This window comes from Schistocerca serialis, chromosome 6, assembly GCF_023864345.2.
Source record: "Schistocerca serialis cubense isolate TAMUIC-IGC-003099 chromosome 6, iqSchSeri2.2, whole genome shotgun sequence".
NCBI classification, from domain to species: domain Eukaryota; kingdom Metazoa; phylum Arthropoda; class Insecta; order Orthoptera; family Acrididae; genus Schistocerca; species Schistocerca serialis.
The window spans coordinates 361,159,341-361,186,693 of NC_064643.1; the positions used below are offsets into that span (position 1 = coordinate 361,159,341).

Here is a 27,353-nt window from a genome sequence, read left to right on the forward strand (position 1 = left end):
TAGCTGAGTGGTCAGCGTGACGGATTGCCGTCGTACGGGCCTGGGTTCGATTCCCGGCTGGGGCGGGGATTTTCTCCGCACAGGGACTGGGTGTTGTGTTGTCTTCGTCATCATTTCATCCCCATCCGGCGCGCAAGTCGCCCAGTGTGGCGGCGAATGCGGCGAATGTAATAAGACCTGCAACGAGGGGGCCGGACCTGCCCCGCAAGGGGCCTCCCGGCCAATGACGCCAAACGCTCATTTCCATTTCCATTACCGCAGTTCATGATGGTCCCTTGAAAATTGAAAAAGGCGGGACATGGTTCTTAATGGGTTGTGTGGTCACCGCGGACGGCAGTGCACGCTCTGCAATGTGCTCCCATGCTGTCCATAAGATCGATAGTGACTTCTTGTGGTAGGGCTGTTGGCGACTGCTGGACGGTCGTTGATGCGTGCTGGAATTCGTTTCCTCAACGCATACCACAAGTGTTTGATGGGACTTATGTCGGGGAACCGGGCAGACTATTCCATTTCCCGAGCATCCTCTCATTCCAAGATCTCATTCACCTGCGCAGTTAAATATCGTTGTGCACTGTCATTCATAAAAATGAAATAAGGGCCAAATGCTCCCCCGAAAAGACTCTCTTGGGGAAGGAGTACAGTGGCACATTAACACTTGTAAGTAGCCTGTTTAGGTTTTTACCCTGGTAACGCCACGTAGCGCTCTATATGAAAGTCACTGACTGTGCTGTGTGAAGTCTGTGGCTGGTTTGCATTGTTGTTTGCTATTTTAGTGTTGGGCAGTTGGCTGTTAACAGCGTGTAGCGTTGCGCAGTTGGAGGTGAGCCACCAGCAGTGGTGGATGTGGGGAGTGAGATGGCGGAGTTTTGAGAGCGGATGATCTGGACGTGTGTCCATCAGAGACAGTAAATTTGTAAGACTGGATGTCATGAAGTGATATATATATATAAAATGACTTTTGAACACTATTAAGGTAAATACGTTGTTTGTTCTCTATCAAAATCTTTCATTTGCTAACTATGCCTGTCAGTAGTTAGTGCCTTCAGTAGTTAGAATCTTTTATTTAGCTGGCAGTATTGGCGCTCGCTGTATTGCAGTAGTTCGAGTAACGAAGATTTTTGTGAGGTAAGTGATTCATGAAAGGTGTAGGTTATTGTTAGTCAGGGCCATTCTTTTGTAGGGATTATTAAAAATCAGATTGCGTTGCGCTAAAAATATTGTGTGTCAGTTTAGTGATGATCAGAATAAGTAAAGAGAGTAATGTCTGAGTACGTTCAGTTTTGCTCAGCTGTTTGAAAAGCAAATAACGTAAGCGGTTTTCCAGCACAGTAATTAAAAAATTTTTTTAAGGGGACGTTTCACACTGACCAGTGACTGTACCGTGTTCAAAGATTTGGAGGTCAGCACGCGCATACAACATTTTGCCACCCAACATCATAACACCTGCACCACGAAAAGGAACATGTTCGACAACGTTCCCGGGTGCATTACATGTTCATATCTCTCGCCACGTGAAGGTACTTCGTCAAAAATGATCGTTTTGGTGGGCCAGGTGCTACGGTGTTGGGAGGAATAATGTCGCATGGGCGTATGGATCCCAAATCTTTGAACGACACACTCACTGATCGGCATTATTGTCACTGTATACCTCACCTATATCGTCTTTTCATGGTTGCATTTGGCCCTGACTTAATTTTTATGGGTAACAATGCATCGAACAGCGCAGGTGTGGGATGCATTTGGGAGACGGACTGCAGCAAGATCACACGCACCAGCGACTATCCAGCTATTATCGACTGCGCTGTTGAAGCAACGGAATGCGCTACCACAAGAACTCCTTACCAACTTCGAGGACCACATGGGAGCAGGTTGGAGAACACGCACTACCGTCCGTGGTCATCACACACCGTGTTAAGAACCAAGTGCCGTCTTTTGTAATGTCCAGGGGAGTACCACAAATCGCCGTGACTTCAGTGTAATTATTGTCTATGGAGAAAAGCATCATTTCTCTTCGTCTCATTGCGTTGGTTCTTTCAGTTACAATCTGTAATATAGCAGTTCTTTCTATATATGGTCCAAGATTCATCGACCAGTGACACATTATGCGGAAGTTCCTTTCGTCCTAAAGTTCCGCACCCCAGTGCAGATATGGATCTGCTATGCGCGAAGCGACGGCCTTTTATCCGGCACAGTCGTAACAGCGTGCTGCACAGAAAGACAGTGGAAACAGATCGGCAGGGCACTGACGTGAAGGCACCAAGCAGTGGCGTCTCCGTTGTGCTGCCGTGTAATGATTTAAGCGCGGCCAATGACAGGTCCCCAGCCTTGATCAGATGTGTGAGGCTGGTAATGAAATTATTACTCGCGTGAATTTGAAAAGCCTCATCGTTAAACCTATCTCAGAAAATTTAAATAGCAGAAAAGATTTTAGTGTGTCTGTAAGTGACTTTTTTCTCATCTCCTTTTTAAATATCAGTCATGTACCCTATATTCAGACGCAGTTCGGTAACAGCTGATTTTTCCAGTTAACAATATACAACATCAGTGTTCATCTTGACAACGTTCAACGAAAAATTGCCAATGTGGGCAAGAGAATCAGTCTTCCCGAACCATCTTCTTCTGGCTACTTATTTCAAAATTCAAAACGAAATTTGCTTAAAATCTGTTGCTCAGTTACTCTGAGGTAAATTTTAGGCAAACAATCGACACTTTTTGGAAATGTTTCGGATCGAGATGGCTCAGAATCTATGCTCCATCGAAATATCGTAGAATTTCAGCTCCACCATTAGATGCAGTGCCCGAGTGCCTCTGCACCAGGTATTACACAGAGAAAATCCTAAATAGCTTAATATTATTTTTAATTAGAATGAGATATAATCCCTCATAATATGCAAGCCCGTTATACAGAAACTAGAATTTTCGTAGTAATACCGTATATAATTTGCACGAGTCTTTATAACAAAGGGATTTCATTATAACAAGAGCTAGCAAATGTTCTGGGTACAGAAGACGTTAGTGTCCAGCGATTCCTGATTCAACAATTCTAACAGATCTTCCGGTCCCCAATTTTGACACGTTTATTACAGCCGCTATTAGAAATTTTCAATGCGGTTCAAATCTGGCGACTTTGCGGGCCAGAACAGTTACGTCATTGCTGCTGGATATTCTAAGGATTAAGTATACTTTTAGTCCAGTGGACGTGAGAGTTATCCTCCCTGAAGACATAACGGATTATATTAACTATCCTCATTAACATGACGGGAAACAGGCAGAACAGTCGAACAGTTGATCCAGTTCAGTGTACCCGTCACTTCATCATATACCTCTTATCACGTGTTTCGTGTGACAACATAAAATACTTTCTGTCCTTTAGTGTGTTTTTGGGCAACAAGTGAGTCAGCTGTAGATGCCCATGCGATGCCGTTTCCTTCCGAACTGTAGGTCGTCAATGGCTCGTGAAGGACCAGCGACGATCCTACCTCGCATTAGCAAAGACATTATTACATCCCTTCCCCCCTCCTCAGCACGTCACAATCCGTTACTGTCTGTTTATAGACCAAGAAATCTACTACTGCTTAGAAAGCCACAGGATAGTTCGAGGCGAAATACCTTCGGATCCTCTGAAATCCGCAACGTTCTTCACAGGTTGAAATCTTGTGCGCCAAAAGGCCATCAGTAGTACAAAATCCCCAGTCGCCTTCGCTCCAGACACCAACGGGTGCCTCCCAAAATCATTAGCGTCTACTCGCCAGATGAGTAATTTTACTACGCTGATTTATGCTTCTTCCTCTATAATTGCCGTTTAGCCATGGTCAGTCTTTTATTTCGCGAGAGTAACACTCATGATTATTTAGATTCTCTGTCGTTTTCTTGTATGTTTAACCACAACAAGAGTACGCTCGTAGCCGCAATTTCTGGTGTTAGAAAACTAATGATTAAAGAAATGTTGGGTGTAATAAATTTGTCTATGCCTACAGTTAGCACCAAAGAGGTGATGTGCCAGCTTCCCTGGAATAAGTGTAAGGTTTTCTTTTTGTGCGTCACTCTGTTTCCATCCATTACCAAATGGAAACGTAGATGTGGAACGATATATGTTGTGAGTTACTTCGTCGCCGTTTTCTGTGAGCGAGGAGACGTTGCGGTATACCTGAGTCTGGTCACTACCGCTCGCGGTCAGTGTGAGAAACGTTAAGTGCCGTCAGCGACAAAACTGAAAGCAGCTAATGAACACAAGTTTTTTTTTAATGATGCATAGTCCAGGATTTTTTAAAAAATGTTTATTTAGAGAAAAGCGATCAGTATGTAGTGTGTGTTGTTGTCTTGCCCAAGGCGTTATCTGGCCATGCAGCGTTCAGTTCGCTTTTCAGTGTTGAGAATTGCATGGAACGCGATTCTGACCTATCAGGGGTACAGCGTCGGAAGTCTGAGGTAGCACGTTTGCCACCAGTAGGGAGAAAACTGTTAGCGACAGCAGGATTGTGACACCTGTAACAGACAGAACGACACTCAGGCAGGGGCACAAACTGGCTCGCTACTCAGCAACAACAAACAACATCCAACAAACTAAACAACAGTCTCCGGGCGGGCGGGGCAGGTAGGATGGCTCAGCTGGTAAACGTTGGCGGTGGTGGCGGGGTTAAGGCCCGTGGGGTGTACTCCACATACCGGCCAGGACAAAGAACCAAAAAGAGAAAGAAAATAAAAGGTTTACATACAGTCAAACAAACAACAACATCAACAACGGGAACTAGTAAAGAAAAGATTGTCTGAATGCTATCTTTGCCCCCTCCAACGATCCAAGTATCAGAAAGCAAACCACTGTCAGCCACTGAGACAGCAATCGGCATCACTACCTAACAGAGGGATGGCATCGGAGACTTGGGGGAGGGTCTCTGCCACGAGGTTCAGGAACACTGTCAACGAGAGCAAGATGGTCACCCCTGAAACAGAACAAGGGTTAATTGACACAGCTACCCGGGGCGCTGTGGCGCGCACTCCACACTCACTACATTTCGAGCAAAGTGCCTCGAATGGACCTCAGTTTAAGCGGCTCCCGTCCCGTCCCGTCCGGTGCGACGGAACGGCTTGTCTGTCAGCTCCGCGGAAGGTCGACGTGGCCTTCAGTGCCAGTCTTAAACGTTCGTCGCCGCTTAAAATGAGTTCCAAGCATTCTGCATTTGGTAACAGACAAAAGAAATTACGATGATTTTTCATTAAAATGAAAATGGTGTGAAGAATCAAGCTACATGAAAATTAAAGTAAAAGTGTGAATGCTTTTTTTTTCAATTCGGGGCTTTTGGCATTACTGTAGTACATATCAGCATTACGTATTACATTTTAATAATTTCTGTTTTTCTTCTTCTTTGCAATCAGCTCTGATATCGAGAAATTGGTTACCAACGTACGTTGGAAAAGTAGTCAATTCTCGTATCAGTCGGTAGTTACATTTTCTTATATTAACAGGAGATATCACTTTTTTTTCTATGCAGTTTCTTGCTCTAGCTTCTTTCTGTCCGAGATCTTCGCTTGCTGGAAGTTTCTCTGGCAAATACTCTTATTAGTGAGAGGCTAGCTGGAAGAAAAACGGAGGACAGGTACGACTGTTGCGAAGGCTTGGGTCTGTGGGGGGCTCCATAGCAACAGAACGATACACATACAGTTGGTTCTCCCATCTAACATGCGACACAGTGCTATCACTAAAACTAAAAAAAAAAAAAAAAAAAAAATAGACACATCCACGGTGCATACAAGAGGCGGGCGGCGGGGTTGGCGCTTTGCTAGCGGGAGTCGGGGTGAGGGCGCGCAACAGAGACACACACGTGGACAGGACGGCCGTGCGGTCGCTCGGGCCTCCAAGTATCACCTCAGCCTCTGCCCGCGGCACGGAAAAAGGCGCAAAGCCGGCTCATACCTATCAGCGGCACGGCGTCTGACGTAGAGGGCATCTTTTCCGCCACTAGGTTGAGAAATACTGTTAACGAAAGGAGAATGGTGACCCCTGAAATCAAGATTTCAAGTTTTTTATCGTCTGCGCCCAACGTGCAAAAGGAAGCTTATTTTGTACTTGATGCGTGGCTCAAGGAAATTACAGACAGCGAAGGAACATTGTGAGACGTGTATGTACACTTTATACATATTCAGGCAGTGCTTACAGTTTGTTGAAAAAAATGTAAATGACATGCTCTGCATAATACAAGGTAAATGTTCACAGACGATCACCAACAGGACGCTCGACGATTCTGCAAATTGTATTCTTCTGTCGCTTAAATATACAGGCTGTAACTAAATTGTAGTGAGGACCAAACGGTTAATTTTAGCGTAGGAAGTCGTTTCCCGCTACACGCAAAATACCAAATCACACGTTCAAATCTCCCTCATTTTCGGCGCCACTGACTAGCGTATCACGTACGTCATTCACCGATCGGATATGCCATGCCCACTACAGGTTTGTTTACATGCTATACAGTTGAGCCCGCGATCTGCCCGGAGAGGTTTGTACCTTTGTTTACAATGTACACTAGTAATCATTCACCACAGTACAGATGCAAGGACGGAGCGAGGTGGCGCAGTGGTTAGCACACTGGACTCGCATTCGGGAGGACGACGGTTCAATCCCGCGTCCGGCCATCCTGATTTAGGTTTTCCGTGATTTCCCTAAATCGCTCCAGGCCAATGCCGGGATGGTTCCTTTGAAAGGGCACGGCCGGCTTCCTTCCCCGTCCTTCCCTAATCCGATGAGACCGATGACCTCACAGTTTGGTCTCTTCCCCCAAAAAAACCCAACCCAACAGATGCAAGGCATACGTACATTTCATTCTTAGTGTGTTACTGTTGACCATGGTGAACAACCCGTTTGCAGAGACGTCCGCATGATGTTATTGTACAGCGAAGCTCGGCGCAATTGGAGAGCTGCTGGACAGCTGTACGCGTAACGTTTTCCACACTGCCAGACACCTTACGCTCCCTCTTTACTACGGTGTACCAGCAGTCCTTGGAGACAGCTACATTCACCACCAGCAGAGCCGACTGTGTCGCTCCATAGCGGCGCCACACACACGAGTTTGAAGAGTCTGTGCTCCGTGCAGTGGAACAGGATGTGTCGATGAGTACCAGAAACATAGCAGATAGACCGAGTGTGGGTCGCCGAACTATCTGGCGTGTTCAGCATGAGCAGCAGCTACATCCGTAACATTCCCAGAAGGGACAGGCAATACAGCCATAGGATTTTGCGTCACGAGTCCGCATCTGCAGGTGGCTTGCAGCGTTGTACGGATGAGCCCGAATTCACCAGGGAAAGTGTTCCCAATTCTCACAACTGTCATGTGTGGGCTGATGAAAACCCGCAAGCTGTGCGCTCCCATGGGTTTCAGGAATGTTATGGTCTGAACACTTGGACGCGGTTCCTGGATGAACTTCCGACTAGGCCTTACCTTTCTTCACTACATCTATAGGGTGCAGCGTACTTGCAGTTCCTTGATGGTGTACTGCACGGGCTGTTTGAAGATGTGCCACTGGTCCGAGATAATCTGGACCAACGATTTGGGCAACAGTGGATTGGCCTGCACGTTCTCCCGACTTGAAACCCCTAGAATTACAACCTCTTGGGTCACACGACTCTTTGATTTATGACATCCCATTGGCATTCGAGGAGGACCTACTGCCGCGAGTTGTGGCTGTGGCGGATGCTGGAGCACCAGGGATTGGTAATCATGTGCACCGGAACATTGTACGGAGGTACCGTATCTGTGTTGACGTCCGTCTTCCTGGACGCTGACGACAAACTGCAGGAGTCAGAGAGCGACATGTGTTGTGGTATTTTGCGTGTAGCGGGAAAACAGTACGAGTGAGTTCCTATGCTAAACGTAACCGTCTTGGTCCCCACTAAAAGTTCTCAGAGTCTGCGATGGGAATTTATTTACACCCTGTATACTGCTGCCATTATCGATCCGCAACAGAACATATTTCGAATATGTTCTAACCACTTTGTAGAAGTCTGAAATTTAATGCAGCGGAAGTAGCGACCTCTTACATTGCGGTATCATCACATGCGGGTCATACTACTACCTCTGGATTGAGCAGTACACCTTAAATAAATCACCGACTCAGTACAAATAATAATTCCATTTTGTATATTTTCATACACGTATTTTGTTGAGGAACACTTCCTTGATTCTTGTGTATAAATTCTGTATGGACAAGAAAATTCTAGCACACAATATTTGAGAAGAATTCATGCAGAATGGCACAGTAAACTTAGTTCAATAACAGATCAGATAAATAATTTATTTGTTGATACTATTCGTAGTATATTATAAAAATTAGTTTCGTTTCAACTAGCCTCATCGCAGTTCAAGTGTTTAATATTTCCTTCCTGACTGCAAAATGAACACACATTCCACAGAAGTGACAGACTACAGATTCAACAGCAGTTCGCGCATATCGTTGCCCCACATGTCTGAGCAGAGCTTGAAGCACAGCAACAGATTATTCACAGCGTAGAGTACATCTACAATTGGGACACAAAGTCACGCGAGTGTTACGCTGACTTGTCTGCCGGGTTGCAGTATACATCAATAAGAGTTTAAAATATTGTGTTGTGGTGCTCATTACGGAAACTGGTTTGATGCACCTCTCCACACTAGTTATCTAGTACACGCCTTTTCATTTCTGCATCACTGCTGCAACCTACATCCACTTGAAGATGCGAACTGAAGTCTATCCTCTATCTCCCTCTATAATTTTTATCCCGCATGCTTCCTCTATTATCATTCATTGAGGCCTTAGAATGTACCGCATCAATTAATCCCCTATATCAGTCAAGTTGTCCCTTAAAACCCTGTCCTCCCCAATTCGATGTAGTACCTGTTTGTTAGCTACTCGATCTACAAGTTTGATATTCTGCTTTCTTCTGTAATATCACATACCAATAGCTTCTATTCTCCTCTTCTCGGTATTCTCCATCGTTCAAGTTTCGCCGCCATATAAGTCTACACTCTACACAAATGTTTTCAGAAACAGGTACATATATAACACTGAGTGGACATTTCCATTAGTGTATGGAGTTCCAGTTACAATAGTGGAAAACGAGAAATGAACACCCTGAAGCTGTACACCAAGTGTTATTATAATCACAGAGTTCCTTACGCAACAGATTGATTTGAACAATAATTTCAGTATCCTGCGTAATCACTTCTAGCGACAATGCAATCTTGTCACAGTGCTCGTAGACAGTCGTAGAAACGCCGGACTTCATCTTCGAGAGTAGCGTTCTATGCCCCTTGCTGTTATCGTCGCACATCATCACCGGCATAAATGCTCAATGAACGACAGCTACGCTCATGGTGCTGGCCTTGAGAATTTTTTGAACGTCTTGAATAGCACATCTGATCACGCAAGAAGTGTGTACTCAGGCGTTGTGTTATCGGAAGAGCACGTTTTCACAGTGAAGTACGAGGGTGATTCTCTAAGTAAGGATGCACAAGCCCTCACAAGTGTAGAAATACTCTCTGCGAATTAAGTCCCATGTTTCGATCGAGGAGACAACGAAAACTTTGAAGCGCCAGTTGTAGATGGAGTTGGTGCCAGAAATTTGACAAATGCAGAACGAGCAAAAGTCAGGGCGGCCAAGCATTGCCACTTCAAATCAAGTTCGCTTTGTCGAAGGGTTGATTCAAGCCGATCGTCTCATTCATATGAAGTAGATTGTACACAAATTCAAAGTTTATAGTGGCAACACATTGGACTGCGGGCAGAATGGAATTGTCTCCCTCGGATACTTAACGTAGTATCAGACGGGGTGTATTCCATTCCTTCACCGCGACAGGGGACGAAGTGTCGTTTCACCCGAGAGTAGAAAGCATCAGCGTCAAGATACACACTTCGTCTAATATCACCCTCTCCCACAACAAGCTCCAACAACGGCATTCAAGAAGATAGCTGTGAATACTGTCTTTCAGAATACGCAGAGTGTGCAGCTTGTCGATTTCCTCACCAGTGGAGAGACAGTGAATGCTGCCGGTTATGGGGTAACTTTGTAGAAGGCCAGTCTGAGGAAACTACCAGGACTGTTTTCGAAAGATATCATACCGTTGTGCGGCAACGCCATGCCGCATACTGTTTGGTCACGCGTGGTTTGTTTCGATCTTTATAACGGACTATACTGGAATAGCTCCCATACAGCCCGTATCTCACACAAAGCGATTTTCATCTCTACGGGCCGTTAAAGAAGCGTCTGGCTCGTCTCCATTCCAGAACCCACGCCAGCGTTAAAGTGGCTATTGTTAAGTGGCCACTAGACTTTCACCCTGATTTCCTCTATGCCAATTTCGGCAGACTGGTTTCCGGAGGGCTCTAATGGCAGCCACACAAAGCGATTTTCATCTCTACGGGCCGTTAAAGAAGCGTCTGGCTCGTCTCCATTCCAGAACCCATGCCAGCGTTAAAGTGGCTATTGTTAAGTGGCCACTAGACTTTCACCCTGATTTCCTCTATGCCAATTTCGGCAGACTGGTTTCCGGAGGGCTCTAATGGCAGCCACACAAAGCGATTTTCATCTCTACGGGCCGTTAAAGAAGCGTCTGGCTCGTCTCCATTCCAGAACCCACGCCAGCGTTAAAGTGGCTATTGTTAAGTGGCCACTAGACTTTCACCCTGATTTCCTCTATGCCAATTTCGGCAGACTGGTTTCCGGAGGGCTCTAATGGCAGCCACACAAAGCGATTTTCATCTCTACGGGCCGTTAAAGAAGCGTCTGGCTCGTCTCCATTCCAGAACCCACGCCAGCGTTAAAGTGGCTATTGTTAAGTGGCCACTAGACTTTCACCCTGATTTCCTCTATGCCAATTTCGGCAGACTGGTTTCCGGAGGGCTCTAATGGCAGCCACACAAAGCGATTTTCATCTCTACGGGCCGTTAAAGAAGCGTCTGGCTCGTCTCCATTCCAGAACCCACGCCAGCGTTAAAGTGGCTATTGTTAAGTGGCCACTAGACTTTCACCCTGATTTCCTCTATGCCAATTTCGGCAGACTGGTTTCCGGAGGGCTCTAATGGCAGCCACACAAAGCGATTTTCATCTCTACGGGCCGTTAAAGAAGCGTCTGGCTCGTCTCCATTCCAGAACCCACGCCAGCGTTAAAGTGGCTATTGTTAAGTGGCCACTAGACTTTCACCCTGATTTCCTCTATGCCAATTTCGGCAGACTGGTTTCCGGAGGGCTCTAATGGCAGCCACACAAAGCGATTTTCATCTCTACGGGCCGTTAAAGAAGCGTCTGGCTCGTCTCCATTCCAGAACCCACGCCAGCGTTAAAGTGGCTATTGTTAAGTGGCCACTAGACTTTCACCCTGATTTCCTCTATGCCAATTTCGGCAGACTGGTTTCCGGAGGGCTCTAATGGCAGCCACACAAAGCGATTTTCATCTCTACGGGCCGTTAAAGAAGCGTCTGGCTCGTCTCCATTCCAGAACCCACGCCAGCGTTAAAGTGGCTATTGTTAAGTGGCCACTAGACTTTCACCCTGATTTCCTCTATGCCAATTTCGGCAGACTGGTTTCCGGAGGGCTCTAATGGCAGCCACACAAAGCGATTTTCATCTCTACGGGCCGTTAAAGAAGCGTCTGGCTCGTCTCCATTCCAGAACCCACGCCAGCGTTAAAGTGGCTATTGTTAAGTGGCCACTAGACTTTCACCCTGATTTCCTCTATGCCAATTTCGGCAGACTGGTTTCCGGAGGGCTCTAATGGCAGCCACACAAAGCGATTTTCATCTCTACGGGCCGTTAAAGAAGCGTCTGGCTCGTCTCCATTCCAGAACCCACGCCAGCGTTAAAGTGGCTATTGTTAAGTGGCCACTAGACTTTCACCCTGATTTCCTCTATGCCAATTTCGGCAGACTGGTTTCCGGAGGGCTCTAATGGCAGCCATGGATACTATGTGAAAAAGTAATATGTACTAGCGCCCTAATAACTCCGTTTACTTGAGGCAAACTGACAGAAGACTTGTTGCATTACTTTTGCAACCAATCTCGTATCAACAGAACTAGAACTGACTGGATAATGACGTGGATGGATATTTTACTACACTACTGGCCATTAAAATTGCTACACCACGAAGAAGACGTGTTACAGACGCGAAATTTAACCGACAGGAAGAAGACGCTGTGATATGCAAATGATTAGCTTTTCAGAGCATTCACACAAGGCTGGCGCCGTGGCGACACCTACAATGTGCTGACATGAGGAAAGTTTCCAACCGATTTCTCATACACAAACAGTAGTTGACCGGCGTTGCTTCGTGAAACGTTGTTGTGATGCCTCGTGTAAGGAGGAGAAATACGTACCATCACGTTTCCGACCTTGATAAAGGTCGGATTGGAGCCCATCGCGATTGCGGTTTATCGTATCGCGACATTGCTGCTCGCGTTGGTCGAGATCCAAAGACTGTTAGCAGAATATGGTATCGGTGGGTTCAGGAGGGTAATACGGAACGTCGTGCTGGATCCCAACGGCCTCGTATCGCTAGCAGTCGAGATGACAGGCATCTTATCCGCATGTCTGTAACGGATCGTGCAGCCACGTCTCGATCCCTGAGTCAACAGATGGGGACTTTTGCAACACAACAACCATCTGCACGAACAGTTCGACGACGTTTGCAGCAGCATGGACTATCAGCTCGGAGACCACGGCTGCGGTTACCCTTGACACTGTATCACAGAAAGGAGCGCCTACGATGGTGTACTCAACGACGAACCTGGGTGCACGAATGGCAAAACGTCATTTTTTCGGCTGAATCCAGGTTCTGTTTACAGCATCATGATGGTCGCATCCGTGTTTGGCGACATCGCGGTGAACGCACATGGGAAGCATGTAATCGTCGTTGCCATACTGGCGTATCGCCCGGCGTGATGGTATGGGGTGCAATTGGTTACACGTCTCGGTCACCTCTTGTTCGCATTGATAGCACTTTGAACAGTGGACGTTACATTTCAGATGTGTTGCGACCCGTGGCTCTACCCTTCATTCGGTCTTTCTCTGCCTCGTGATGGCTGGGTGTTGTGTGCTGTCCTTAGGTTAGTTAGGTTTAAGTAGTTCTAAGTTCTAGGGGACTGATGACCATTGATGTTAAGTCCCATAGTGCTCAGAGCCATTTGGACCTTCATTCGATCCCTGCTAAACCCTACATTTCAGCAGGATAATGCACGACCGCATGTTGCAGGTCCTGTACGGGACTTTCTGGATACAGAAAATGATCGACTGCTGCCCTGGCCAGCACATTCTCCAGATCTCTCACCATTTGAAAACGTCTGGTCAATGGTGGCCGAGCAACTGGCTCGTCGCAATACGTCAGTCACTACTCTTGATGAACTGTGGTATTGTGTTGAAGGTGCATGGGCAGCTGTACCTGTACACGCCATCCAAGCTACGTTTGACTCAAGGCCAAGGCGTATCAAGGTCGTTATTACGGCCAGAGGGGGTTGTTCTGGGTATTGATTTCTCAGGATCTATGCACCCAAATTGCGTGCAAATATAATCACACGTCAGTTCTAATATAATATATTTGTCCAATGAATACCCGTTTATCATCTGTATTTCATCTCAGTGTAGCAATTTTTATGGCCAGTAGTGTATTTAACATTCACTCAACAATCACCAGAGAGGGCTTCTACTCAATTTCTCCGGTCCTGTACGCTCGTTACAATGTCGCTACCCTCCTGCTCGACATAACACTCAACAGCTCTTGTGTCAGAGTTTAACTACTTTACTGCACGGAATGGGACACACTTCCTGAAACAATGACATAATAAAAATAATGACCACGGCCTTGGCAAGCGTCCTAAGTTCCGCTGAAACAAGATCGCGAGACGATAATACGAAGGTGAAAGTCGTAAATGGAACAAACGTGTTTAGAGTTCCGAGAAAAAAAGAAAGTTCAAAGTCCCATTACGTAAGTGCGTCGAAGGTACATGATGTACCGATAAGATTCTGTAGCCGACACAATGCTTAAATAAGGATGCGCCGGAGAACAACGGCGTCGGCCCTTGTATTGGGACGAGAAAAACAACCCCATAACAAGATCTTACCTGGGCAGGGGGCGTCGAATTCTGCAAAATTTTCCAAATCCAAGTAGGCCAGAAACACAGCGTCGTGCCAGAACACAGCCGTGAGCAGAGCTGGTTGCTACATTATGGAGATCACGACAATCATTCGCTGCTGGTTAGGAATTTTTGAGGGGGTGACCAAATCATTTATTCGATGATGTATAGCGATGCTGGAGGCAAAAATTTCGAGAATTTTTGTAAAAATGTCACATGAGAAAAGAGAGGGTTTAAAATTCAGCTTTTGGTTTCTTTTTTATCATAGCCTTAAAATTTTAAAAATAAAATTTAAAAATTTGTGTAAATTTCTAAGGGACCGAACTACTGAGGTCATCGGTCCCTATACTTACACACTACTTAAACTAACTTATACCAAGAACAACACACACACACACACATACACACACACACACACACACACACACACACACACACACACACACACACATGCCCGAGGGAGGAATCGAACCTCCGGCGGGAATCATTGCCTTAGTTCACAGTTACTGATCGACTGTACTTTTTAGCATTAAAGTTCATTTGCGCTCTGTGAGTATTAGCGAGAATTAAAATGTATGTCCTTTTGATTTCATTTTTAATACGAGGGCTATTTTTTTGTTCAAGGCCCGATAGGTTCGAAATTAAGCCCACAGTGAACGTCCCATGAAGCTTTGTGGAAATGGGTTGCGCAGTGTCTTTAGTATGTCCGTCGATCGCGTTATGTCGCACGCTTCAGTTCTGAGCGCGCAGTGAGCACGTAAAGATGTCTAGAACAATAGTGTCTCCCGACAAGTGTGAAGTGAGTGTCTGATTTCCATGCAGCCCACATAATGCAACTGGCGTGAGTGGCAGCAAACTACGGCAATGGTGCAGGAACGTTGAAGGAGGACGATCAGACGTTCATGGTGCAGAGGTTTGGGTAACGGAGCGAGTGCAAACCGCTGATTTTGTTTCCGCGAGTGGATCAGGCGATTCGATAAAATAGTTGACGAGGGGAATTAGAAACAAGCAAAGAGGAATGCTGTTGTCAGGCACTGTCCTTCTTCAGGAAAATGCTCGGCCGCACACCGCATGTTTCTGTAACGTTTTCAATGGGCAGTGTTTCGACCCACTATACAGCTCTGATTTGGCTCCTTCTGATTTTCATCTTTTCGCTCACATGAAACACTGGCTATAAAAACAGCATTTTTGCACGGACAACGAGCAGCAGAGCAGCGTAGAGAATTAGCGGTAAGCACAGGCGGCTGCCTCCTATGACGAGGGTATTGGAAAGTTGGTACCACTCTACGACAAATGTCTTGGAGTGGTGAATACGTAGAGAAGTAGCTGGAAGGTGTAGCTAAATGTTACAAATAAAATATTTTTGATTTTCACTGTGGTTTCCATTCAGCGACTGATCAGGCTCTGAAAAAAAAGAGTGTTTGTTGCATTGGACCTTAGATTCCCAAATGTCGACTGTTTTACTGCAGTGGTAAGTATCAAACGTCTCTGGCTGTGGCAGAACTCCTCCCGTTTAGTTTTGTGGCTCCCTGTGACGTTTCCGCAGTACTTTTTTTTCGCCAAGTTTCCTTTATTATCAATTAGGCGCTCGCTTGAGCATTTTTTATCTCATCCGCCAGCTCAGCTTCAGTTATCTTGAAATAAATTAAAAGAGTGAGTGACAACTGTTATTTGTCTTCTCTTGATAATTGGCAAGCTGAGCGGACGAAAAAAGTGGCGCTCTTACGTTTTAGTAACAGATTTACTAAAATAAGCGGCGGGTCTCAAAACGCGTTGGCGTGAGCTACATTAATTATTCTCATGTTTAATAATGTTACATCTTCGTGGAAGAACGGACAGAAATGCTGCCAATATCGAAAAAAATCAACCAAAATTCGCCAGTCTCACAAGGGGACCATCTGACCTGTTAATTAAGAACTCTGATGAATCTTAGCTGTGTTGTTGAGTGTCCTGTCCTGAGTACCTGGCTAGCAGCTTTTCGTGAGACAGCCTTTAGTTCAACAGTGAAGTTTTACGGGTAACTCGTATATTCGTAGCGTTAGCCATTTTCGATCGAGCGAGTGTTGTGCACGGGTTAAGGTTCACGGCTACCACGCGTGTGTTTCTTGTTCAAATCCTGCCTGTCTTTTTTTCCAGTTTCATGAAATGGAAAATTATTCAAAAATAGTCATTTTTGCCGTAGTAATTTCATTAATAAATCAATCATTAAAATAGACTTTCTTCAAGTGTGTATTCTGTTTGTGGTTCGTAGTTAACATTCCAAATATTTGGAGAGTTCCAGGAAGTTGTCAATGATGGACGAAGTATTAGCAAATGCCGAAGGATTCCAGGTGCGGACAACAGTCCTCAACCTTAATTTTGACCTGAGTTCTGTGATTGATTCCGATCAAACCGATGAACAATCGAGATGTAGTAGATACCTTGCGGAACACGGAGCGTAAACCGAACAAGATTAATTACTCCTTCACTGAACTGCGTCGGAAAAGGTAGTCCCTTACGTTTTCTTATGTCTGCAAGAATCATCAGGTAATTGGCACCCGGACAAAATCAGGGAAGTTCACGGTGTTGGGCTTCAGCACTGTACGGAGATAAATGCGCCTCCGAGACTTCAACTGTTGATTACAGGCTCGTGAGCTTATACCTTCCCGTGATTTTTGGCCATTCACCGTATTATAGTCGGAGTCATTCATGAACGTATCACCATTTGTGGTGTTCACGAGTCGTTGATTACTGAACTTGGAAAATAAATTGTTCGTACCCTTCGTGGAACGAATTATTACTGATATCGTTTTCAGAATGGTGCAACTATTTCACCTTCGCGAAACTGGTAGTCGGTAATGGGAAATCCCGAATTTGCGGAACAGCTTGACGGACAACGTCCAGTTTACACAGTAAGGTGCGTCTCGAGCTGTAGTGATATTATGGGGTCGGGCATTTTCTGAATTATCATGAGAATGCTATTGTTTACAAGGAAAGGATCCAGGGACGGTTTTTAAGCCACAAACCCTGCTCTAAACTGCCAGAGACGCCACAACTCTAAGATTTCCGTACAGGACGTATCGTAATTAGTAGGGGCCGCTAGGGGCGCCAAGCTGAGAGAGGACGCTAGAGGCGTCCAAGTGCAAGATTTACTTACAGTGTGCATCACAATTAGTAACGAAAACTGCCACAGGTGAAAGTAGGGGAGGGCACCAAATGATAAGTTCCTTGCGTGGAAAAATGTTCTCGAACAGGCCCTGAAAGGGTCACTGCATCGTGATTCGAATTCGATCGACTGGTCTCCATCAGAGCTGCGACTTGACGCCACGGAACGACTATACGATTATATAGGATAGCGGCTGCGTACCAGAGCAGTTCACCAAAAAAGTCTGGTGACAACTGAGAATGTAGCAGGAAAATTAAAAAAGAACCGCCTTCATTGTATTATATCTCGAAGGAAGGGTTTCTTCGAAGATCATAAGCTGTAATAGGTCGTCAGTGCTATTGGTTAGATGATGATACTTTTTTAAATTAACAACAATGAATGCCTCGAGAAACACCTTCCTGATTTTATTATTGTTATGTAGCAAAAAAAATATTGCTTCTCGCTTATCAGGACGAGCTTTCGATCAAAAATGGTTTTTCGCTGCTTGCTTTGCCGAATACACTTCTAGATTGTTAAACAGCAGTTATAAAGCGCCACCTATGCAAACTAGGACGGAAAGTATCGACACGAGCAGGCGAGTTTGCACCGTGGTGCGTGTCTACCTAAAGCTCGCTGTAATTACAAGAGCAGGGAGCTGCTTGTCGGTGTGGAAGATACCCGCCGAGCTGCCGCCAGCGTATTATTCTGGCTGCAGACGCCGCTACTTCCGCAGATAATTAGCATAGTAATGAGGCGGCAGCGTTATCCGCCGCAACTCAGTCGCCTTACCGTCCCAGCGAGCAATTGTGAATATGCTGGCTCTTGAGATTCCGCCGTCCTCACAGTAGGCGTTCGTTTACGTTCCCTGCTTGCAGCGCTACTTTCAGCTCTCCTGCCTGGTTCCTTTTAGACGAGAGTTTCTGCCAGAGATAACCCGCCACTTACGGCCTCTTAGAATCTAGTTGCTCTTCGCCTTGGAGGATATGGCTTCTGGTTCCATATTACAAACACGAGACCGCTGTGTCAAGATTCGATTTCTGCCTCTCGTCTGGCTGTCGTTGTTGCAATTTGGAATGAGCTAAACTGGCAGATTGTCGAAGAGAAACCTTCTGTCGGGCCTGTCTTTCCCAAATCTTTTTATTGACAGGGTCACGCATCGTACAAAGATACATTATGTAAGAAAACGTCAACGATTGAGGTTATTTGAAGTAGGCGTGCAGAGGGGAGCAAAAGACAGGAACACGTGGAACACGACTCCAAACCATTCTAAAAAATTTTCTAACGACGCCGGTTACAAGTATTGTTTCTCTGCTCAAACACAGAGCGAATCTCAGCTGTAGCGGTCTCTAGTCTATTTTACCTCCCAAGAATGTATCTCATGAGACACTGGCAGCTGCCTGGCAAAAATGAGATTCCCTCATCGGTAGTTACGATGATGCGGTGTATTAGCATAGATGTATCCATAGAGGGAGCTGACAGAAGTTAATTGCCATTTGAGAAACCGAGGTTTCGCTCAGAACCATTACACGACCACTGTGCATTGTCGGATGTTTTCTCTGACCTGTTGTGAAACATTTTTCTTATTCACACCAGCCCCTGTCATCCTGGGTTGCTGTATTGAACAAGGCGATTGTAACGATGAAGGAATCAAGGACTTTCACTGCTCCACGGTATGCCTGCCAAACATTTTCCTGATTGGTCGAGGAGGCAGAACTATAGGAATAATGTATTATCATACGAAGTCCGTGCACGCTGCCGGCCTTACTGTTCTGCTCCTGCATTCCACAGAAATCAAAATTTGATCCATATTCTGTACAGGCCAAACCTGAAGTTGTCAGTTGTGTACTTAGAAGATTAGCCAGTCCTAGAGATGCTGTCAGCACTTACAAAAGTGTGGTTATACCACTTGATGAAAATATGTGGATAAACTGTTTCCACGCGGTGTACTATAACATAAAAATACACCGTTTCAAGAAGGTACCTCCTTGGCGAAGCCCAGAGAACCATCGATGACTACTGGCTTTTTGAGAGATGCTTTTACTGGCCTTAGTTTCTTACTATGCCTCATGGCGTCATTCGGTTGGGATATGGAGTAGTATGAGGTCAGCACACTGCTCTCCCAGGCGTTGTCAGTTTTCCAGACGTTGGAGCCGCTACCCCTGATTTAAGTAGTTACTCAGTTGGCCTCTCAAGGCAGACTATACGCCAATACAGTCCTCCCACCAAGGAAAAGTTCCTGGCAGCCTTGGGAATTGTACACTAGTCATTCACAAAGAAGATGTTCACTCTGACCATGCAGTTAGGGTGGTGTTCCTTTGAGAAAATATGGCGATCAAAATTGCTTAATGTTCAATATTTTTACCAAAACTTTCCTAGCGACCTTGAAATCAATAAATTTCAAGCCTTCCATCTTTAATACACTATGTGATCAAAAGTATCCGGACACCCCAAAACACATACGTTTTTCATATTCGGTGCATTGTGCTGCCACCTACTGCCAGATACTCCATACCAGCGATTTTAGTCATTAGACATCGTGAGAGAGCACAATGGGGCGCTCCGCGGAACTCACGGACTTCGAACGTGGTCAGGTGATTGGGTGTCACTTGTGTCATACGTCTGTACGGGAGATTTCCACACCTCTAAAACATCCCTAGGTCCACTTATAAGTGGAAACGTGAAGGGACACGTACGGCACAAAAGCGTACCTGCCGACCTCGTCTGTTGACTGACAAAGACCGCCAACAGTTGAAGAGAGTCGTAATGTGTAATAGGCACACATATCCAAAAAATCACACTGGAATTCCAAACTGCATCAGGATCCACAGCAAGTACTGTGACATTTACGCGGGAGGTGAGAAAACATGGATTTCATGGTCGAGCGGCTGCTCATAAGCCACATATCACGCCTCGCTTGTTGTAAGGAGCTTACCCATTGGACGACTGAACAGTGGAAAATGTTGTGTGGACAACGAATTACGGCACACAATGTGGCTATTCAGTGGAAGGGTGTGGGTATGGCGAATGCCCGGTGAACGTCATCTGGCAGCGTGTGTAGTGCCAGCAGTAAAATTCGGAGGCGGTGGTGTTAGGGTAGTGTGGTCGTGTTTTTCGTGGAGGGGGCTTGCACCTCTTGTTGTTTTGCGTGGCACTAGCACAGAACAGGCCTACATTGATGTTTCAAGCAACTTCTTGCTTCCCACTGTTGAAGAGCAATTCGGGGATGGCGATTGCATCTTTCAACACGATCGAGCACTAGTTCATAATGCACAGCCTGTGGCGGAGTTGTTACACGACAGTAAAATCGCTGTAACGGACTGTCCTGCATAAAATTCTGACCTGACCTATATCGATACTTCTCAGTGCAGCACTCCGTGAAGTATGTGCTGCCATTCCCTAAGAAACCTTGCAGCACCTGATTGAACGTATGCCTGCGAGAATGGAAGTTGTCATAAAGGCTAAGGATGGGCCAACACCATATTGAATTCCAGCATTACCGATGGAGGGTGCCACGAACTTGTAAGTCACTTTCTGCCAGGTGTCCGGATACTTTTGATCACACAGTGTATATAAAATGGTAAAGATGCTCTCTCTCTTTCTGAGCCACAGCGAAGAACATGGTAATAGATTGTGGACGCGCAATATCTTTGAACAAATGACAGCTACTGTGTGCAAGGTTATCTTTGAGCTCTTTCCTGCTGCCATTGCGGTGCACAGGGCTAGAGAAGTCTGTCTTCCAGAAGTAGTGGGTAAGTGAAATGTGAAGCTGGGCGAGATGTTGCGGTGTTTTGAGTTGGCGGGTATCAGGTTGAATACCACTGTATTTTGGGCAATTGGCAATTTCCGGTACTTATTGTCATTATTTCCACAATCGTTCTGAGTCCGTATCGCATATTTATGTAGAATAGTTGGTAGCAATTTGCTTATTTCTGAAAAAGAATCCTTTATGATCTGCCCCGGCATTGCACGTGGTATTTCCAAAGATCGCTTCATCTTTTGATATATATGCACATTTTTTAAAGGGCAAACTTCTCTCTCTTTATTTTTATGGACCTTTGTTTTGTAAAAAAAAAAAAATGTGCAATCTATCTTGTAGTCATTAGTAGAGAGAAAAAGGTTGTCTCTTATGAGGAGCGTACCTAGGACGTGGAGGAGTGGGGTAGGGGGGGGGGGAGGGACAACTCATTTTAGTTTCGCGACGGAAGGTGAAAGCTTTGAGAATTTACGAAAAGTAATCAGTATCAATTACATATTCTAGCTTTCTTAAAACTGATTCTGAGCTGGGTATAAGTCCATGTGTGGAGCAAGAAGGTCTAAATTTTTATCTCAAGGGAGGTATGCTGGCGTCAGCTGTCCTCTCACGCTTGGCACGCCCTTGTCTAGTTTCTCGTGGTACTGGTCGGCCACAGGATCAATAATAGGGATTGTGTCTCATGCCTTTACTGTGCTATACCGACTTCGCCACAATTGTACTAGTTTTTTCTTCCTTCAGATAGTCAAGTTACTGTTCATTATGTGAAATACAGGGACCGACACGTTATCTACAACGTATACAGGAATCAGATGGCATTTACACGAGTCGGAGGACATGAAGACAAGTACTAGTTGAGGAGGAAGTGATACAGAGTTGAAGCCTATCTCAAATGTTACGGAAAAAATAAAAACTTTTAAGTTTACTAATTATGTTGTAATTCTATCAGACACGGCAAAGGTTTTGAAAAATCGGGTACGTAATACAGCTTTGTGGTTTCCGACACACTTTTCTGGAGATATATAGGTACCATATATACACTGACATACAAAAATTCAGAACACCAAGAAAGATTTGTGCGACATAAACGGAAGTGGTGTTGTTTCTACATGAAAAATGGTGTCTATTCAAATTTCTCACCAGACGCATAACAGTGGCACCAGTAGCGCCAATATGAGGGTGCAAATCAGGTTTGATTCAAATACAAGCTGTAACGGTCGTGAGAGTTAGTTACCTTTGAGATTGGACGTAGTGAGTTAATATTAGTCAAGAATGCTTTTAAGACGACAAAGACGCCATTATCAACAGATTACTGAGCGAGTGCTACGACGATTGCGTTGTCGTGTGTTGAAATTTCCCGTTTCCTAAATGTAAATGTCGTGTGACTAGGGCCTCCCGTCGGGTAGACCGTTCTTGAAGTGTCCCAACAAGACGAGGGAACATTCGTCGGGGAGGTGGGTTCTTGTCAGGATACAGTTTCGTTGCCTGCGTAGCATTTGCTTACCTTCAATAACAACAATAAAAGAAACGTTATGTCGATGCAGTTTGTAGGAAGGACAGTCTTTACCGTATTCCTACTCTACACAACAGTATTTAAAAGGATTAAACTACTGTACTGAATGTACCCGTGCATAAGAATACAGTATTGCAATTACTGTTCTGCTAACTTACATTCCCCATAGATGAGTAGCATTTCTACCTTATCTTCGTTGGTGTACATTCTACTCAAACAACTCTTCAACTGACGATGGTTGACGGAATGACGGATGTGCATTCTGCTTATGTTTACATTTGTCCTCTGTCAACTTCAGCACGTGGATGTGTCCCCCCGAGTACCTGCACTAAGTGCTGGCAGCGTCAACAACAATATTGTGTTATGTAATTAATAACGCTGTGTTTCGGTGAATGATACACTGTGATACATTTCTGAATAGGTCTTCAGGAGAGGAAATGAATTAACGAATAAAAAAATACAGGGTGCCATTTAAAAAAATCGTACCGCTGTTCATATCTTTGTAAAAAACAAAGCTACAACGAAGGCAATCATGCTGTTTAATGTCTCCATGACGGATAAAGAACATTTGCTTGAAATATTTTGTAATTTGCATCTGGACAAACAGTTATTGAGGGTGATCAAGATAAATGGAACAACCTGATAGTTTGTCCATGTCGTCATTAGCCTCAACTCTTTTTATGACATCATCATACATCACCTCTCTATGAAGCCACGCCTTCTCTCCTGGAAACAGATAAATCAGAGAGCTTCTAAGCCAAGACACCCATATTTAGATCTCCCAATCACAGCACAGTATTATACCAGCCAATGAAATGAAACTGTCAGTAACATCCCAGCCATTAAAAGTAAACAGCTGATCCCCATATTTGTTAAACAATTTTACATGTAAATTGACTATGTTATTTATCAAAATATGAAAGCACACACACACACACACACACATTATTTATGTCAACGTTATTTCCACAACATAAATAGCTGTTAAAAATATGCAAAGGGTGTAACGTGCAGTGTTTCTAACTGCAAAATATCTGTTAAAAATACGTCAACCGTGTAAACCAAAATAGCCGGCCGGGGAGGCCAAGCGGTTAAAGGCGCTACAGTCTGGAACCGCGCGACCGCTACGGTCGCAGGTTCGAATACTGCCTCGGGCATGGATGTGTGTGTTGTCATTAGCTAGGTTTAAGTAGTTTTAAGTTCTAGGGGACTTATGACCTTAGAAGTTGAGTCCCATAGTGCTCAGAGCCATTTGAACCATTTTTTTGTAAACCAAAATAGTTTATTCCACATCTAAACCGCTAATCAAAACTACGTAAATGGTGTAACTTACAGTTTTCCCACGAGTGAAATCTTTGTATTATTTATCAAAAATAGCAGCATACGTTTGCTAAAATAATTTATCAGCCACTATAAGACCGCAATTATTCTGTAACTTACAGGTTAAGGCACAATTGATACCTAGAACGTGGCTGTGGACAAAAAAAATTAAGTGCAAATTTTACTTGTGGGAGGGGGGGGGGGGGGGGGGAGACTAGATAAAGCATAAAGAAAATTACAATTAAAGTTTTGACTGGTCAATATGACTTTTCATTACTTCTTATCTTGTACCTACCTGTAGTTATGTTCTACTAGCAAGTTTGTCGACCAATGTCACATTTTCCGACACTTTAGCACACGACAAATCGTACTATAAAATGTGGGTACCTATGAGATAGCTAATGCGTTCTGTCACTTAATCTGCACATTTTCGTAATACGTGAGTATAATTTCTAAATGCGCGAAACACGATATGTAAACACAACAAGGTCGAGGTCAACGACGGATAAGGTTCAACTAAAGGAAAGCTCGACCTCTCGAAAATTTTATCTTTGCACCAAAATAATACTGTATTATTTATCAAAATACATAATGATCTGTTTTTAAAAGTTCAAAACGCACATGGCCCCACTGTTGTGATTTAATTGTTCTTCAACATCCGAAAAAAATACACGCGGATCTAATATTGGCACAGTTGATGTAACTTACGGTATTGGAATGTGTGACGTAGGTGGATAAACATGCTAGTGGAACATAACAAGAAGACGGTCCAAGACCAAAAGTACTAGAAAAAGATAGATTAGCCTGTCATTATTGTCTATTATATTTTTCTTGATGCATTATCTTCTGCCCCCGCAATCCAGAATGATGCAGCGTATTTGTACATCCGTAACGTTGCCTAATTTAGACCTAGCTGGAGCCGCCAGCAATTACTGCATTGCCTCCTTAATATGCTATTTTAACGACATGCGTTTTATATTTTTATAGAACAAAATACAGACAATTTACACGTGCAAATAACATTGTAGCCCTTAAGGGGCGCCGGAAAGGCTCAAAATCATGAAAAGTTCAATTTTTACTTTTTTGCGTTTTCTGAATCTGCAGACTATTAGCTTTTAATAGATATATAATTTATTCAATTCCGAAGACTACAAATATTTTTAAATTTTTTTTGAAATGTGTTCTACATGGGCGTGACCCACTGTGGCGCTGTTAAACTGCTGTCAAATGGTGTTATTATTAACGTCCGTGTTCATCGGGTACATTTTAGTGATGTTAGATAAAGTATGTGTTGTGGCTAACCTGTGATGGTTCAATATATATCACTGGTGTCATTGTCGATTGTTTCATGTTCATTTACTCTGTCGTTATCTCGAAAACATTCGTAATTAATTCTGTTTCTTGAGTCTCTGTTTTGTTGAAGTATAATAATGAGTAAAAGTAAAGTTATTAGAAATCCTCTGAAGGCTTTTAAGAAAAGGAGAAACTTTGGAAAGCCAAAGGTATGTGTTATTACTATAAACAATAAAGACGATAACCAAGTGAGTGAATCTAACCTCTCAAGTACACCTGCCCATAACAGTCAAAGTGGGAAAGAAAATACTTCACAGAAGAAGCTTGGTTCAATGAGTGAAAACTATGAATGTTTTATGGGCGAATCGGATGTGAATGAAATATTTGATATGTCGGTTCTCAAAGGAATTTTTTCAAACTGTGTAAGATGTATTCATTCTAGTGAAGTTGGTCTGGAACTCTCCATAATAAAGCACGTAGGACTTGCTAGTGAAATACAACTGAAATGTGATAAGTGTTCATACATGACCACCTTTTGGAACAGTGTTGCAGTAACTGCAACTGAAGAAAATGGTAGCAAAATCTACGAACACAACAACGAGCGATGCTTGCTTTAGACAAGGAACGCCTTCGGGCTGCAGACAGGGCTGTAAAGAGTCTAGAAATACAAGCAAGAGTAAACAGCTTCCTCTTGTTCCTCCTCCTGTTTACTCTTGCTTGTATTTCTAGTTTGCAGAGGATGAAGATAATCCATTCTATGGATCTGGAATGCACTAAAAAGTTAATCCAATCTTTGTCGCTCGATTCCCAAAACTTTTATTTTCTCATACTAATTACATGTTTTCTAAGGATCTTCCAAACATATTTGTTTCAAACTTTCAGTAAATGTTACACAGTACCTTCTGCATAATTTAACACAGCCTTTTTCCAAAAAACTGTATATTTTTGAATATATAAATAAAAAATTGCAAAAAAATGTTGTGAATTTTCATTACAATTGAAAAAAAATCATCTTTAATAACTGAACTAAAATTTTGTAAAATTCCTGTGTTAAGTTGTAGCCCATATTCCAATAAATAATCTGTAAAAAGTTCAACTTCCTACCTCAAATACTTTGTGAGGAAAGATATAATTTATAAGCGTTATTTTAACATTGCAAGTATAGGGCGTTCCGGAGCCCCTTAATTTGAGAGTGCACAGTAATGGTCTAGCTGTCAAGAGTATCTTTACCTATAGTTTACGTAATAATTGGACTCTTCTAGTAGCTGACATTACTTTAGCTAACATGTTTTTTTTTTACAATTGTAGAACAATATACAGACAATTTTTACTAGGAAATAGTATTGGTGGACTTCATTTCAGGGTCCACAGTTAGTTTTTAGGTGCGAAGTGTATCTTAACCACTAATTTAGACAATGGTTCCACTATTCCAAAACTTATGTATGTTTGATAGATACTAAAGACAATTTAGGTTTAGAATACTGTAAGTTACACCCTTTACATAATTTTGATAAATAATGCAGGTGTGGAAATAACATTTTAGCTGATGAGTCTTAGTTTTGAAAGACAGATGTGGAAATACTGTAACTTTACTGCCTTTACGTGTTTTTGACAGAAATTTCGGATGTAGAAGTAACATTGACATAAGTATTGTGTGATTTCTTAAGTATTATTGACAAATATTACAGATTTGAAAATACTGCAAGCTACATCAGTGTTATCAATATCTGTACGTAACTTTAGACAGTAATTTCAGCCATGTAAATAACGTTGTGACACTAAATGTGCGTCAGTAACCCCTTTAAATGAGCCACGAGTGTTTTGTACTATTATAGCAGATAGTCTTAGATTTTGTTAAATAATGCACACGGTTTGGATGTGGAAATATTTAACTGTGCCTTACAATAAGTTTGGTGCAAATATCGAACTTTGCTCATTGCCAGGTGGGAGGTACAAAGAATAAACAGGGGGCTTGGCTGTTTAGTTTTAACGGCCGGTAAAAAAACTGTTTGGCTGTTTCAATTTAGTGACTGGTAAATAAAGGGCTGTGATTGAGATAAGCTCTCTGACTGGTCAAGGGGCGTAGCTTAAGAAGAAATTGAGAATCAAAATATGTGTTGGTTGCTAAATACAAGGCTTTGGTTGGAAGATCCAGATATGGTTGTGGTAGTTTAGAAGTCTACTGACTGGACTGTTTCCAAGAAAAGAGTCGTAGTTTCGTAGAGACGAGGGATGTGATTATGTCATAGAAAGAAGGCATGGCT

The 27,353-nt window shown here is 43.8% G+C and overlaps 1 protein-coding gene across 1 annotated transcript in view; it reads right to left on the reverse strand.

Moving 5' to 3' along the window:
- The window catches only part of LOC126484872 (neuronal acetylcholine receptor subunit alpha-7-like), a 330,385-nt gene that overhangs the window by 37,949 nt on the left and 265,083 nt on the right, over positions 1-27,353 (reverse strand). Inside the window, exon 7 of the mRNA XM_050108467.1 lies at positions 4,854-4,940. Within this exon, the coding sequence (XP_049964424.1) occupies positions 4,854-4,940 (87 nt within the window). The remainder of the gene's footprint in view (positions 1-4,853; positions 4,941-27,353) is intronic.